Source organism: Rhodamnia argentea, chromosome 9 (assembly GCF_020921035.1).
Source record: "Rhodamnia argentea isolate NSW1041297 chromosome 9, ASM2092103v1, whole genome shotgun sequence".
Classification (NCBI taxonomy): Eukaryota; Viridiplantae; Streptophyta; class Magnoliopsida; order Myrtales; family Myrtaceae; genus Rhodamnia; species Rhodamnia argentea.
In genome coordinates this window covers 11,949,547-11,965,598 of record NC_063158.1, presented here as the reverse complement: position 1 = coordinate 11,965,598, position 16,052 = coordinate 11,949,547, and the positions used below count along the sequence as shown (strand labels likewise).

The 16,052-nt window shown below is 40.9% G+C and overlaps 1 protein-coding gene and 1 pseudogene across 1 annotated transcript in view; one reads left to right on the top strand and one right to left on the bottom strand.

Annotated features, from left to right (window-relative positions):
* Positions 1-1,411, top strand: part of LOC115728582 (palmitoyl-protein thioesterase 1-like) — a 47,500-nt gene extending 46,089 nt beyond the window's left edge. The window contains exon 12 of the mRNA XM_048285270.1: positions 1,391-1,411. Within this exon, the coding sequence (XP_048141227.1) occupies positions 1,391-1,396 (6 nt within the window). The 3' untranslated portion in view covers positions 1,397-1,411. The remainder of the gene's footprint in view (positions 1-1,390) is intronic.
* Positions 1,412-3,900: 2,489 nt separating this feature from the next.
* Positions 3,901-16,052, bottom strand: part of LOC115755454 — a 32,877-nt pseudogene continuing 20,725 nt past the window's right edge.

Here is a 16,052-nt window from a genome sequence, read left to right as displayed (position 1 = left end):
CATACCCAAGAAAACGACGTCGCTTCTCTTTCATTAATTCAAGCGGACGCCACATTAGAGCCATTTACTTTCCTTCATCCATGTTAGCCATCATGTAGGATATTTAACAGTGATTCTTGACGAAAACATAACCGAGGGTAAATATGTCACATGATATAAGTTTAGGGTTTTTGGTGACACAAAAAAAAATTCGAGATAAATGTGTCTCAACGGGTATAATTCGGGATTTTTGGTGGTTTTTTTCCCTAACTTAACATAACCCATTTATGACTTACACCATTAACATTAAGCATGTTTCTGAGACTTAAGCAGCCAATTTGTCCTTATTATGGTTAGTTTTGCATCTATTGTTGATTTTGGACTCATCTTTTGCGGCTTCGTGATGCTAACTCTTTCTATTTCCCTCTAGTTTGGGCAAGATAATGTCTTGATACCGGAGGAAACATCCTGGTTCGGATCGCATATTATCTAGAGGAAAAAGTACACTAGAAGTGCCATAACTTTTGTATGGCATTCACTTAAGTGCTATAACTTTCAAAACGTTCACTTAAGTGCCATAACTTTCAAAAATCCTTCACTTGAGTACCATGCCGACGTGGATGCTGGAAAAGGCGACGTGGCGATCAGAAGCTAATGTGGCACGTCGGAAAAGTTACCGTAGCATGACGGAAAGGCGACGTGGCACGCTCGTAAAGTTACTGTTGCATGCTGGAAAGCTAACGTGACATGTTGGAAAAGTTCTTGTAGCACTCAAGTGAACAAATTTACTCTAAGGTAGCACTCAAGTGAACGATTTTTGAAAGTTATGGCACTTAAGTGAACATTTTGAAAGTTATGATACTCAAGTGAACGCCATACACAAGTTATGGCACTTCTAGTGTACTTTTCCCCTATCTAGATGGAACTTTTCATACGGTTTTGCTCGCACAGGAGGTAATTGTTGTGTTGCTTGGACACATGATTAATTTTCAGCGGTTTGTCATTGAATTATGGTTTGTTGGTTTCTTTTCGGTTTGTTGGTTTCTTTTCCCTCATCAAGAAACCTTCCAAATCCCGATGACAAATGAGTTTTATGTTTTTAAAGCACCTTAGCAGATGTAGTACCTTGAAATGGAGTAATCAATGTCTTTAACCACGACAAGCAATGGTAAAGTACTTAAGCTACATTGGGTAAAATTTCTGGTAACATTGATAATGACTTGGGATTAACCGTAAAAATGGACGAACCGAAAAAGTGTGAAAGGACATATTGTCATACGGTGTTGTCGCTGTGGTGTATTCTCGTCGTATCATGCTTTTACCCTTACTCGATGCTAGAAGTTGTGTGCTTTTTACCATTAACCCAATGGGAAAAATAGAGGAATGCATCTATCCGTTGCATTTCCTGCAGACCTGAGCTTTACATCGATAACTGGATTGCATTGAAGACGTTGGATGAAGCTGGGAAAGCCTAATTCATCATCGTCTCGCGGTACTATCCCCAAATATCTCTCCCGGACACCGCAATAACACATAGTACCTTGGTGGATGATGCAGCTTCAGCGAAGAATGTGGCAACATGAGCGGTTTTTTGTAGTTGGATCTCGTCGGGTTCATTGTACCGAAGAATGGTTGTGCTATTCGAGGATCGGCCACTGCTTCTCTTTGTGCATTGGCGAGCGATGCAAATATTCCACGCACGAACATCAAAGACGACGCGAAATTGTTTTTGGCGCTGAGTGGGCGATTGAATTTTTATAGGTTTGTTGCACGTTTAAAATCCTTCGACTAAGCCCAAACGAGTTCCCGACCTTTGGCCCGGATGAGGTTGAGGCCCAAAAGGATTATCCACGTATGAATCTTTTATCGAACTTAATCCGTTCGTTTTCCAATAATGAGCTCTAGGTAAGTTTTGAACAGAGAACGTTAAATGCGAAGGATATTTATATTGAGAAGAGAGTCGTGATACAAACTCTTGTCGATTCGACAGACCACTTATTCGACAGTGAAGCGAACTTTAACGCACTAGGACTTGGAATTTGGCTCCGGTAATTTCATCGACACGGCCAAACCAAAATTGTAGGACACAATGCCGGAATCTAATCGACGACACTGGACGGTGGACGTAGGACACAATACCGGAATTTAATCGACGGTATTGGACAGGATGAGCGATGGGAACAACACCGGAATTGAATCAACGGCAATGGACCTAATGAGTAGACGCCGGAATCTAATCGACGACACCTAACTCTGAGTATGAACCTCATCGGAATTGAATCAACAATGAGAATCTGGAAGCTATAACTAAACTAGAGACTAAAGGTTAAAAATAGAGACGAGTGTTTGTGTGTGTTTTTGGGTGTCCCCTTGCCTGTTGTGGCTGTAGGTATTTATAGATCAAGTCCGGTAACCGTCGAGCGGTTATTTCTTTGGCCCCACATTTCGCTCTCTTTTTATATGCCATGTGGGTAATTCCTTAGTGGTTCCTTGGTTTTCACGCTCTTTCTTTTCACCTCGTGGGGATTGCCGCCAATCCTTTATTAACCGCTCCAATCGTGGCTCTTTTTGCGCGCTTCTTCTTTCGTCCTTCAAGGAAGATGTCGCCAAATTTTTTTTTGACACGCGGCATTTCCCCGGTCCTTCCGGGTCTGTTTTCGGTGCTCTCATCCGTAGACGATCGAAGCTCTCGTTTACCGCGTGTCCATCCCCTAGGGGATAACCTTAGGTGTTAACAAGGTTGATATGGTGTGATACATTCTTGACCTTGCGTACCTAATTATCCAATGATGTTACTCACTGGATTGACTTGAACGATCCGAGATTACATAGAAAGATGACATTAAACGATCCGGCATGAGCCACGACTTTTGCTCTTTATAGATTATGAAAAATGTTGTGGTATTTCCTGCAGCTTTGCGCAGCTATGCCGTTAAAGAGTGACGCAAAGAAGTCGAAGGTAAGTCCCAACTCAACGGCAAACCTTCAGCGGTGTTCCAACCTCTATCCACACCCACTTGTAAAATTTATAGGAAATTTGGCGTTGGTAAATGAGTGAGAACTTGCATACGTTTGACCTTGGTATATTCATTACAATGTCACAGAACTTAAGAACCTCTTACTTGATCCATCTGTGAAATTTGAAAATTGAGTTACTAATCAAACGGAAGTTGGTAAATTTATAATGATGTTAGTAACTTAGGGGCTGCATGATAACACTTCTATTTTCGAATTTCTCCGCCAGTAGTCAATCCGGCGGGGAAATTCATTTGGTAAAAACTTTGCCGAAGTAGAAATCCGTTTGGTAAAAAATTAACTTCCTGGTAGGATTTTTAACTTCCGGCAAGATTTTTAACTTCCGGCAAGATTTTTGGCCAACTTTAAGAAGCAATTTTTTTTTACTTCTCCACCTTAGAATTACTTCTTTGATCACACCGACCACCGCCGGCCGCCCATCGCCGACCACCGCCGGCAGCCACCGCCGCCGGCCACCGCCCGCCGCTGGTCGGAAGTAGAAATTTGTTTCAGTTATCAAACGCATTTCTCTGTCAGAAATCAACTTATGAAGCAGAAATAGAAAAAACTACTTTTGCTAAAAAGCGTGAGCTGAAAAATTCACTTCTTGCCAGAATGACTTCTGGAATTGAGAAGTGTTATCATGCACTACCTTATCCACCTCTACCCTCTCTGCAAAGGAAGTTGGTGACCTACGAATCAATTTGACGTTGCTAAATACATTACAATACGGTAACCGACTATCCCAGTAACTTGGTTTCGCGAATTCACGTCGTAAACTTCTTCAAACATCTACCAACGTAGAAGAATGTTCAAGGAATATATGTAAATTAAAGTAATGGAAACCAACGGTAACAAAAATTTCACATGCACAAGGTCGCGGGACTAAAGAACTAGCCCACCTTATTAGCAGCTTTCATAGTACATCCCATAATCAAACATCCAGTTTCGGACGCGCCTTATTAGACGTAGATCCGAGAATCGGTTTTCGGGGTCGAGGAAACCGACAGTATAGTATGCAATGAGGAGAAATCCAAACCCGACGTAGGGAATGATTACAAGCCCGATGGTTCCGGTCAATACTACATACGTTCCACAAGCTAAGGCTAGCATCATCCCGAGTAACGCAATGAAAATGCGGTTTGTTGCCAAGGTGGCATATCTTACCTGTTTGTGCTCGCCTACGCCGGAAGTACCGAGGTGTGTGAATAATACCAGGGGTGAGAAACCGAAGGTTGTAACATTAGATATCACAAACGCTTGGAAAGCTGCTCTACCGGCAAGAGTCACCATTCCTTGGTCGGGTCCATCATCGTTATAACCTCCGGGTAAGGTGAAGGCCGCGACGAAGGTCACTATGGCTATGAGCATCGCTACTAGCACTTGAAGGTCAATAATTTTTTTTTTTTTTTATGAAGCGGAATTTGTTAGGTTGGCCGGATTACTTCCCGTGGTCGTAGACATAGCTGGTTGACCCTCAACGAGTTGTTTGTCTAATCTCTTCTTAACATATTCAATAAGCCAGCCTTGGTAACCCGGGGATCCATGAGAATTTTCCAAGATATGTTCAACTTTTGCAGCTCTGAAGCCGACCTAAAAAATACACAAAAAGCATTAATTAACGAGTGATATTTCCATATACTTCAAGATAGGCTTGTCAAACGGATGGGTCAAGTTAAAAATGATTTGACCCAAATTAATACATTTAACCCATTTTGACCCATTCACATGTAATATAAATCGAACAACCCATATTACTGAAACTCTTCCATATATAACCCAATTTAAGAAAACTTATTTCTTATAATTTGTAAAAAAATTTATTGCTAAAACACTTTCATGCAATACAAATTTTGTGAACAATTTTTATAATTTTCTAAAATATATTCTGATTTTTTGTTTTTGCTTTTTTCTATTTTCCTTTCATTTTTTTTCTCTATGAAATCCGGCAGGGGCCGTCGACTCTCATCGGCAGCTGGGCGAGGGCTGCAAGTGAAGGTTGGGCCCTTGCCCGGATCTGGCGAGGGCCACAACCCTTGCGTGGCGAGGTTCAAGAGGTGTCGCGACCCTTCCGGAAAATTTTCCTAATGTTTTTCCTGGTGCAAATAGGGTTAACGAGCCGATCCTTCGGATCCGGTTGTCGGCGGGATCCTTAGGATCGCGGGTCCCCCCCCAGACCCCTTTTTCTAATCGCGATGTGGAGAAAATTTTATCGAAATCGACCTTAGTGCGGTCGGGTGGCATGTGCAATGTGTACATGCATTTGGAGTCACCACCGATCAATTTATTGGAGGGTATGATCGGAAAACCCTACCGAGCGGTCGGGAGTAACCGTTCGATTCTACGAAAACCAGAGATTTGGGTTCGGGGACTTGGTTAGGCCGAGATTTTCATCGACGCCCTTTTGGTTACCGATGTCGAGTGATTTTCTAACCTAAGAATTCATGTAGATGAACTTTTGGGTGAGGTAGGCCCTAACGATCTAAGATATCATGCGGATGGAAATTTTACTACTCCTATCAATCACAATCAGAAAATCAAAAGCGCAATCAAAATAATCGTAACCAATCAAATCAAACAATCAAAGCTTGATATGTCTAATATGGCCCTATCGGCCCACAAAAATATCAAATTTGGGTTTCGGGATGGTTCGGGAAAATTTGGGGCGGAAGGCCCAAAAGGATAGAATGGTCATTTTTGGGGGTTCGGGACCCGAAAATCACAAAATTACGATCGGGCCAGTTGAATGTGGCCATTTCCTATTTTTTTGTGATTTTCTTGAATTTTTTCTAATTTTTCTAATTTTTTTGGATTTTTTATTTATTTTCTAAAAAATTGAGAATTTTCCGGATCGATATGAATTGACCCTCGAAGCCTTGAAAATTCTCGATCCAGACTATAAGAGTCCCGAATCGATCTAGAAATTTTTTAGAAATTTTTGGAAAAATCTGGGAATTTTTATGGATTTTCTATGAATTTTTATAATTTTTTTGGATTTTTGGAAATTTTTATTTTTTTATTATTAATATTTTTGGACCGGGTCAAATCGGTCAACGACCGGTCAACCCGGTCCAGACCGCTCACAGACCACCCACTACACAAAAACGACGCCGCATATGTATTTATTTGATTTTTTTTTATTTTCTAGAAACAATTTTCTAATATCCGAATATAAAAGAAAATAATGGACGGTTGAGATCAATCCCCGGATCAATCTCAACCGTCGACTCCCTCTTAAAGAACGATGCGTTCTCTATTGAATAAAACGATGCCGTCTTCATGCATTTGAACGGACGGCCACGATCTCTCCTAAATTTAATCTAAGCCGTCGACCTACTACTGCCAAAACGACGCCGCATCAATTAAATACATGGACGGCCACGATCTAAGCCTGACTAAATCCGAGCCGTTGAATCCTTCTAAAGACAAAAACCCACCGACGGGCCGTTCATCTATTGCCTAAACATACGAGACGTCGCGTTTTGATTTTTTATTTTCTACCTAATAAACTAATTATCCGAAAATATAGAAAATCAGATCCAACGGCCTTAAATCAAATCTAACTAATTTTCCTAGGCCGTCGGATCAAGGTTGACTCGACCTATTTGCGCCAACGACTAGAGCCGAGTCGCGACGACATGGACCAACCGAGACATTCGACACGTCGATCTTTTTGACCCACGTTGACTCGCCACCTCATCGTCGTCTTCTTCCTCGCGATGAGCAAATGGACGGCCGAGAGGCTTCCGCGAGATCTAACGGTGAGATCTCGCCGGATCGACCTCAAACCAACGCCATTCGACTCGACTTCACATCCAGATCAACATATCCCAAAATCAAGGGTTTCTATTGGCTAAATCACGATAATCGAACCACATACAGTCGGCCATCGCCGAGTTCAAACAAGTTCAATCACACCAAATCAGAGCAATTAATCAATACACGAACATCAAAGAAGGTTCAAGAGACTTACCTCGAGCTCGGATTGAGCTCGCAATGGCTAAAATAGCCTAGACGTTGTTCGACCGTAGCCACGTGTAGATTGGAGGCTCGACTCGATTGAGATTTTTGTGCAAAATCAATGCAAGAAAAAGTTGCGATGGTGCTTAGAGAAGTCACAGAAGTAAAACGCACACATTAATTTCAAAGATTGAGCTCGTGAAAGTAATATGCCATTGATGCACAGTGAGGAGAATCGAAGTTCAACTTGCCTATTTGGACGTTGCGGACCAATTGAAGTGATGCGATCGCTTCCCGGCACTTGAATGAAGCTTCCGGATGTGGTTTGCTAGCTCGATTCGCCTTGGATTGGCCGGTCGAGTGATCCACGCATCGAACTCCGACGAAGGACAATGGCGATCACTAGAGAGCCTCTCTCTCTTCTTCTCTTTCTCTCTCTAATTCGTTAGTCTAGCGAGCACGAATGAGCCTCTCCTCTCTCTCGAATCTTCTCAAGCCCTTTTATACTTAGTTTGAATTTTAGCGCGCACGGGCGAGCTTCGCCGGACATGTTCTCGTGACCTGGCAAGTGCCAATTGGTCACCGGACGGTGACGGAATCGGTTATGATTCCGTCCAAGTCCGTTAGGCTCGATATTGATCCAAAACAAACGTGAATTGCATTGTCGTTCAAAAGTGTTGACTTTTTGCGCCACCATGCTTTTGACCGGAAATTCCGCCGTGTTTCGGCGACGATCGGCCCCGCCACCGGTGGCAATCGACGGTCCTTGACCTGAGGATCAAAAACCCCAGGTTAATTGATTCAATTATGGTCAAATTGACCTCCAATTTGTCCATTGAAATTCAACTATTAAACCTGCAAATGGCGCGTGCTAAAGTGGGGAAGACGACACTATTCCGGACCGGTTCGACCGATCCAAGGTCGACCGGTTCGAACCGGTTCGGACGTATTTTCAAATTTTCAAAATTAATCAAAATTGATGGGGAATTTTTGCAATTAAACTTCAAAATTGGACTTTGGGGCCTGAATATTATCTATAAAAGTGGTTTTGCCCAAAATTTCTCATCAATTTATGCAAAAACCCCAAATTTTTCTATAATTGCAAATTGAGGAAATGTTCAATTGGACACTTAATTGATTAAATTGGACCAAGCGACCCCTGCCAATCGATTTAGAATATATGAAAACCTAGGGGACGGTCCAATTTTGCCACGAAAGTCCCTCAATTAAAAGTAATTTCAAAAATTGACAAGTTGAGGGACTAAATTGCAAAGAATTTTAGGGATTTTTGTGCAATTCGTGCAATTCGCGCAATTGAGGGTGCAATTGATCAAATTGAAGTTTGAAAGGACTGTAATTGAATGTCTAGACTTAAAATGTGCAAAAATTGCAAATAAAAAGACTCAATTTGTATTTTTTATGTAAATTCAATCTTAAGGCATTGTGAAGGAACACCTCAAATTGAATTCAATTTTTGATTTTTCTTGAGGTCAATATGAAAAGGGAATTAAAATAAAAATATTGGGTATTTTTCTATATTTTTGTGACCCCGAAAAGTATTTTTTTATGAATTTTCTAATATTTTTCTATTTTTCAAAAATACTAAAAAAATGCGAAAAATATGCAAAATTATTTTTTGTTCAAAATTGGTTCCTTATGCTTGGCCAAGGCTTCCAATCTTGATTTTTTAATTTTTTGATTTTTTTGTGAATTTTTAGTGAATTTTAGAAAATAAAACTAATGAAAAATTGATTAAAAATCAGGTGTCAACAACTGCCCATCTTTGAAAGTAATTTCGGTTAGAGGTGGCTTTCAAAGACAAGGTGACACCTGAATCTTTAATCGACTCTGTTGGGGAAAAAGTTTAAAGAAAACAAGTCTTGACATTCAATTACCTTACCTTTGCCATTGAAGCTCAAGATTTTGTGGAAGGGATTATCTCGGCTCATGCTCATTTTTATGTGAAAGAGAGATGAGAGAGAGAGAGAGAGATTTAGACGAGCTCACTTGTTGTGGTCTAAGATTTGTGTCTAAGGTTGAGAGAATAAGTGTATGGAATTACCTTTGAATGGTTGCGAGATTTTGTGATGGTGTGTGGTGTGTGTGTGTGGTGGCGGCGTGCGTGCGTGCGTGCGTGCGTGCGTGTGTGTGTGTGTGTGTGATTTGAAGATATGGGAGAAAGGTTCACCCTTGTAATAAAGGGGTTTTACCTATTAAAATGTAGATTGGTTATGCTCTAGGAAGGGATGATTTGAGGTCGAGTGAATGAGTGTATGGAATTACCTTTGAATGGTTCACGAGGTTTTATGATGGTCGGTTATCCTCTGATGTCGAGTTGTGGTTTGAAGATTTGGAAGAAAGGTTCACCCTTGTAACAAAGGGGTTTTACCATTTAAAAAAAAATGTAGATTGGCTATCCTCTAGGAAGGGATTCACCATTTAAAATGCAGATCGGTTATCCTCTAGGAAGGGACTCACCGTCTGGGAGAAAGGTTCACCCTTGTAACAAAGGGGTTTCACCTATTAACATGAGATTGGCTATCCTCTAGGAAGGGATTCACCATTTAAAATGCAGATTGGTTATCCTCTAGGAAGGGATTCACCATCTAAAATGCGAGATGGTTACCCCTTGTAAGAAAGGGGACTCACCTATTAAGGAGAAAGGTTCACCCTTGTAATAAAAGGGTTTCACCTATTAACATGAGATTGGCTATCCTCTAGGAAGGGATTCACCATTTAAAATGCAGATTGGTTATCCTCTAGGAAGGGATTCACCATCTAAAATGCGGTTATCCTCTAGGAAGGGACTCACCGTCTAGGAGAAAGGTTCACCCTTGTAACAAAGGGGTTTCACCTATTAAAATGAGATTGGCTATCCTCTAGGAAGGGATTCACCATTTAAAATGAAGATTGGTTATCCTCTAAGAAGGGATTCACCATTTGGAAGAAAGGTTCACCCTTGTAACAAAGGGGTTTCACCTATTAAAATGAGATTGGCTATCCTCTAGGAAGGGATTCACCATTTAAAATGTCGATTGGTTATCCTCTAGGAAGGGACTTACCATTTGGAAGAAAGGTTCACCCTTGTAACAAAGGGGTTTTACCTATTAAAATGAGTTGGCTATCCTCTAGGAAGGGATTCACCATTTGGGAAAATTGGCAATCCACTGGGGATTCACCTATTAAAAAGAGAGGGTGCCATTCCGAGGACCTAGGTTTACTAGTGTACCTATAGAAGCTCAAACCCTATTTTTAAATTTTCAAAAGTGAGGGTGCCATTCGAAGACCTAGGTTTACTAGAGAACCTACGTAAGCTCAAACCCTATTTTTTTCAAATTTTCAAAAGGAGGAGATTCCGAGGACCCGGGGATGCCGGAAGACCCGTAGAAAATCCAAGTTAGTCAAATCTTTAAAATATATCTTTTTTGAGGATTTGGGGTCACTGGGGAACCTGTAGAAAATCCAATCAAATATCATTAGAATGGCTTTCAAAATAATCCAATGGGTTAAGATCTTTGGATATATGATAAGAGAGTGACAATTCCAAATCTTGGGGAGAAACTTAGGAATTCCAAGCAAATTTTCAAAGTGTATTTGTGAAAGAAACGTGTCCAATTCACAAGTTCAAATTTTCACTAGGGATGGATTTTGAATGACACATCCCAAGTATTCTTCAAAAGAGTTGTTTTAAAAGTTTTTCAAAAGGATTTTCCTTCATCCAAGAGGGCTTCTCACCATTTGGGAAGGCTTTTCTTAAAACTCGAATCTGCTCACAAGAAACCTAACCTTGAGGTTTCGGGATCGTTCGAGATGCATACAATCCGATTGATTAGAGGAGGCATTTTAAAAGGGACCGTAATTCAGGCTAGGTCAAAGGTTTATCAAAGGATATTCATTTTGAGGCTTAGAAATGAACCTTGATCAGAAATAGCTTCTTCGGGTTTACAAGTCAAGAACCCCGAAGACATGATAAGACAGGATTGTACTTACCTCTTTAAGCGGTAGCTTCTTGTGTGATCTCTTGCATCAACCTGAGACACCTCTTAGATCAGAAAAGTTTTGTGTGACAGGTTGTATCTTGGTTTAGGGTGGGCTTTTTGAGAAAGGCCATTTTTTCAAAAGAGGGGTGAACTTGGGTGATCACCTTGATATTTAAACCAGCAGTCATTTGTTTTAAGGAAGTTTTATGAATGCTTTTCTCATTTGCTTTTGAGGATTTTCCTCTTTTCATCTTGATGATTTTTCTTAAACTTTGCCCCTTTTCGGGTGCTTTTTTCATGGGCTTTGGCCTTGCTTTTACCAGGCACTTTGCTTTTTCTTAGCCCTTTTTGATTTCTTGTTATTTTTTGCATTGACCGGCTCTTTTGGAGACCAGGATTGAAAATTCTTCCAATTATGCTTTTGACTTATTGCTGGTAATTCCTTTGTTTTGCCCCAGTTCAAGGAGATGATCACCAACAATGGTTTTGAAATGAATATTAAAGGCTCAAATTGGCTTATCAAAGGATAAAGTGTTTGGGGATATAGAAATGAAATGCTTTTCTTCACTTTGAAGTGTTCCAAGCTTCCGCAAGAAATCACCTGAAGCTATCACAAAAAGATTGATGCAAGTTAGCACAATAAAGTCTTACCTTGATCTTTTCTCCAAGTAATCAACCAATAACCTCCAAATATGCCCTAGTGTGGGGTGGTTCTTGATAGGGTTTTATTAAAAAATTTCTCCCTTTTTGGCTCAAAGTGGTTGTCAAGGGATATGAATGTGTATGGATAATTTTGAAATGGAAATGCCTTTCGTCATTTCAATCCATGTAATCACCGCGAATGATCCCTACGTCCCAAAATTAAGCTTTTTCGCTTTGTCACTCTCACTCATCACTCAAGTGTATCGGGGACGTGTTTGAGGATAAGGTTTGCCTCTTTTCATTTGAAGGATCATCTTCTTAAAAAGCTTTCAAAACATACCCTTTTATAGAAATTCAAGGCATTTTCATCAAAATTCATCATTTGCAAAAGTTTTCATCAAAAGGTGTATTCAAAAGGTGTTTCTGACATTTTAAAAGGAATGTCTTTTTCTTTAAAAGGGCCTTATGGCTTTGCAAATTGAAAATTTTTCAATGTCAAACATGATAGTTTTATCTTTCAATGAGGAAAGAGTATATTTCATAAGAAAAGAAGGAACCTCAAACCTATCTTCTTCGGATATTTATAAACAAAAGGAATTATAAAGATGTTCAAAATTTTAAATCCCAAAGTGACTTCCTCCTGTCTTCTTCGGATATCGATTCTTGTTCCCTGCATAAACAAAAGGAACCGATCAATTAAAGATATTCAAAATTTTAAATCCAAAATGACTTCCCTGTTTTGGTTAATCGCTCTGCAGGATTCTTCATGACTCCAAGTCCACCTACAAAAACCAACATATGCAAATGCATGCATATATGCAAATGTCATGCAAATGCAAAATTTTATGTGACTCAAATTTGCTCATCAATCGCTTTGAAGCTTGATTTTATTTCAAGGATAATATCTCTTCACGGCGTCTGCATTTACTGGACTTGCCAATTCTTCTCCATCCATGTTTACAAGGATAAGAGCTCCCTCGGATAAGACTTTCCGAATCACGTAAGGGCCTTCATAATTTGGCATGAACTTGCCTCCTGGGTGTTGAGCATTTGGGAGCATTTTCTTCACAACTAGCATCCCCGCTTCAAAATTTCTAGGCTTGACTTTCTTGTTAAAAGCTCGGACCACTTTCTTCCGGTAACTCTGACCATGGCAAATAGCCCTTAATCGCTTTTCATCAATCAGATTTAATTGTTCATACCTCTGCCGATTCCACTCATCTTCCGAGAGTTCTACTTGGGACAGGACCCTTAAAGAGGGGATTTCTACTTCTATTGGTAGGACTGCTTCCATACCATATACCAAAGAGTAGGGAGTTGCCCCGGTTGAAGTGCGAATCGAGGTTCGATAAGCCATAAGAGCATATGGCAATCTTTCGTGCCAATCTCGATATTTCTCAGCAGCTTTGGCCAATATTTTCTTGATATTCTTGTTCGCCGCCTCCACGCCTCCATTCATTTGTGGGTAGTATGGTGAAGAATTAAGGTGTCGTACCTTAAATTGTTCCAATAAGTGGTCGACTACCTTGTTGTTCAGATTGGAGCCATTGTCTGTAATGATGGCTCTTGGAACTCCGTATCTTGAGATGATATCTCGTTTGATGAATTTAGCCACACTGTTCGCAGTGACGTTGGCATATGAGCTGGCTTCAATCCATTTGGTGAAGTAATCAATAGCCACTAGAATAAAACGATGTCCATTGGAGGCCTTTGGGTTGATAGGGCCAATCATATCAATCTCCCACATAGAGAATGGCCATGGTTCCGACATCCGATGTAGTTCGGTTGGAGGTGCGTTTATCTTGTCGCCGTATACCCGACATTGATGACAGGATCTAACGTGTTGATTGCAATCCGACTCGATAGTCATCCAAGAATACCCGAGTCTCATGATCTTCTTGGCGAGGAGGTGACCATTCATATGCGGCCCGCATTCCCCTTCATGGATCTCTTTCATAATGAGATTTGCTTCTTTGGCGTTTACGCACCTCAGTAGGACCGAGTCAAAGGATCTCTTGTATAGGATCTGTCCACCGAGGAAGAATTTAGAAGCCATCTTGCTGATGTATTTCTTATCTTCTAGTTGACTATTTTGTGGGAACTCGCCCTTCAAAGAGTAATTCTTAATGTCATGATACCATGGTTCTTCATCGGGTTCTTCTTCGATGACCATGCAGTATGCAGGTTGATCAAGGATGTCAATCCTTAATGGCTCTATTTCAAGGCCATCTTGTACTTGTAGCATGGCCGATAACGTGGCCAAAGCATCAGCAAAATGGTTTTGAGTTCTTGGTAGATACTCGAAAGTGATCTCCTCAAAATGTTGGATCAGCTCTTCGAGGAATTTATGATAAGGGATAAGCTTGGGATCTTTCGTTTTCCACTCTCCTTGGGTTTGCAAGATGATGAGCATGGAATCCCCATATACCAATAGCTTCTTCACTTTTAATGAAATGGCCAATTGTAATCCGAGTATGCAAGCCTCATATTCACAAATATTGTTGGTGCATGGGAATACCAACTTGGCTGAAACGGGGTAATGTTGATCTTCGGGGGATATTAAGACCGCCCCAATGCACGATCCAAGAAGATTTACCGCACCATCAAAGTACATTGTCCACTTGTCTTCAGAGATATTCAGGATTTGATCTCCATTGTTTGGTTCCGAATCATTCTTGGGAGGATTTTCAGCTAGCATGTCCGCAATCGCTCTCCCTTTGACGGATTTTTGAGGAGAAGTTTTAATGTCAAACTCTGAAAGCAGTACTTGCCATTTGGCCATCTTTCCTAATAATGCTGGTTTTTTCCAAGAGATATTTGATAGGGTCATTCTCGGTGACCGGTTGGATATGATAATGCAGAGTATATTGCCTCAATCTATGGAGAACCCAAACCAATGCTACGCAAGTCCTTTCCACTGATGAGTATTTGGCTTCGGATGTTGTGAACTTTTTGCTCAAATAATATATGGCCCGCTCTTTTTGATCCTTGGGGTTAGTTTGGGCGAGTAAAGCTCCCAAGGACTCATCATGAACTGTCAGATATAGAGTTAAAGGAACGTTAGGGATAGGAGGTACCAAGACTCGGGGTTGTACCAAGTATTCCTTGATCTTTTCAAATGCTTGTTGACATTCCGAATCCCATTTCACTTTCGCGCCTTTCTTTAGAAGTTTGAAGAAGGGTTTCGCCGTTTCCGAACACCGCGATATGAACCTGGATATATAATTCAATCTTCCAAGTAGACCTCTTACTTCCTTAACAGTGGAAGGAGTCCCTATTTCCCATATGGCTTTGATCTTGGAGGGGTCGATTTCGATACCACGACTACTTACGATAAATCCAAGCGGTTTTCCGGATCTTGCGCCAAATACGCATTTCGCAAGGTTCGGCTTGAGCTTGTACTTTCTCAGCACTCGAACATGATCTTCTCCAGGTCTGGACTTGGCGATCATATCATCCACATAAACCTCCATCTCCTTATGTATCATGTCATGAAAGAGGGTTACCATAGCCCTTTGATATGTTGCCCCTGCGTTTTTCAGTCCAAAGGGCATGACTTTATAACAGAAGATCCCCCATTGTGTAGTGAATGAGGTCTTGATCTTATCTTCTTCTTTCAACATGATCTGGTTATACCCCGAGAATCCATCCATGAAGGAGAATAGTTCAAAGCCCGCGGTACTATCGATGAGCACATCAATGTGCGGTAGGGGAAAATCATCTTTCGGACTGGCTTTGTTCAAGTCCCGATAGTCCACACATATTCGGATTCTTCCGTCCTTCTTCTTAACTGGTACGATGTTGGCGACCCAATCAGCATATGGGACAGCCTCGATGAATCCAACTTTAAGGAGCTTCATCACCTCCTTCTTTGATCTTATCTGCCAACTCGGGGTTCATTCTCCTAGATGGTTGATTGACTAGTGTGCAAGCAGGATTTGTGGGCAGAGCATGCTCCACTATTTCACGGTCTAAACCTGGCATGTCGACATATGACCAGGCGAAAATATCTTGATATTCCTTGAGTAACGCCGTCATTCTTAAAACATCTACTGCAGATAAGTGTCCTCCTATTTTTACTTCTTTGACGCAAGAAGAGTCCCCTAGGTTAATAGTGATGGGTTCTTCGGAGATAGGAGGCTTGGACTCTTCAAAACAATCCCATTCCCTCTTAATATCGCTCACATCAGCCTCTTCTATATCGATTTCATATGCATAGTCATCGAGCTGATCCGAGTCACATATTAACCTGTTATGCATGGGTGGGATGACATGCCCGAAATGCATCATGAAAGGTTAGTATTCAAAGATGACAAAATTAAAGAATGCATGATCTATTTTGACAAAACATTTTCGAATTCCTTTTTGAAAGAAATGAATAGAAAGGAGAACTAGTCCTTGATTCTTCGGACATCCCGACTCTCAAAACACTATTTAAAACCCAAGATCATATGGCGGATCGGGCCTCAAGTTTCA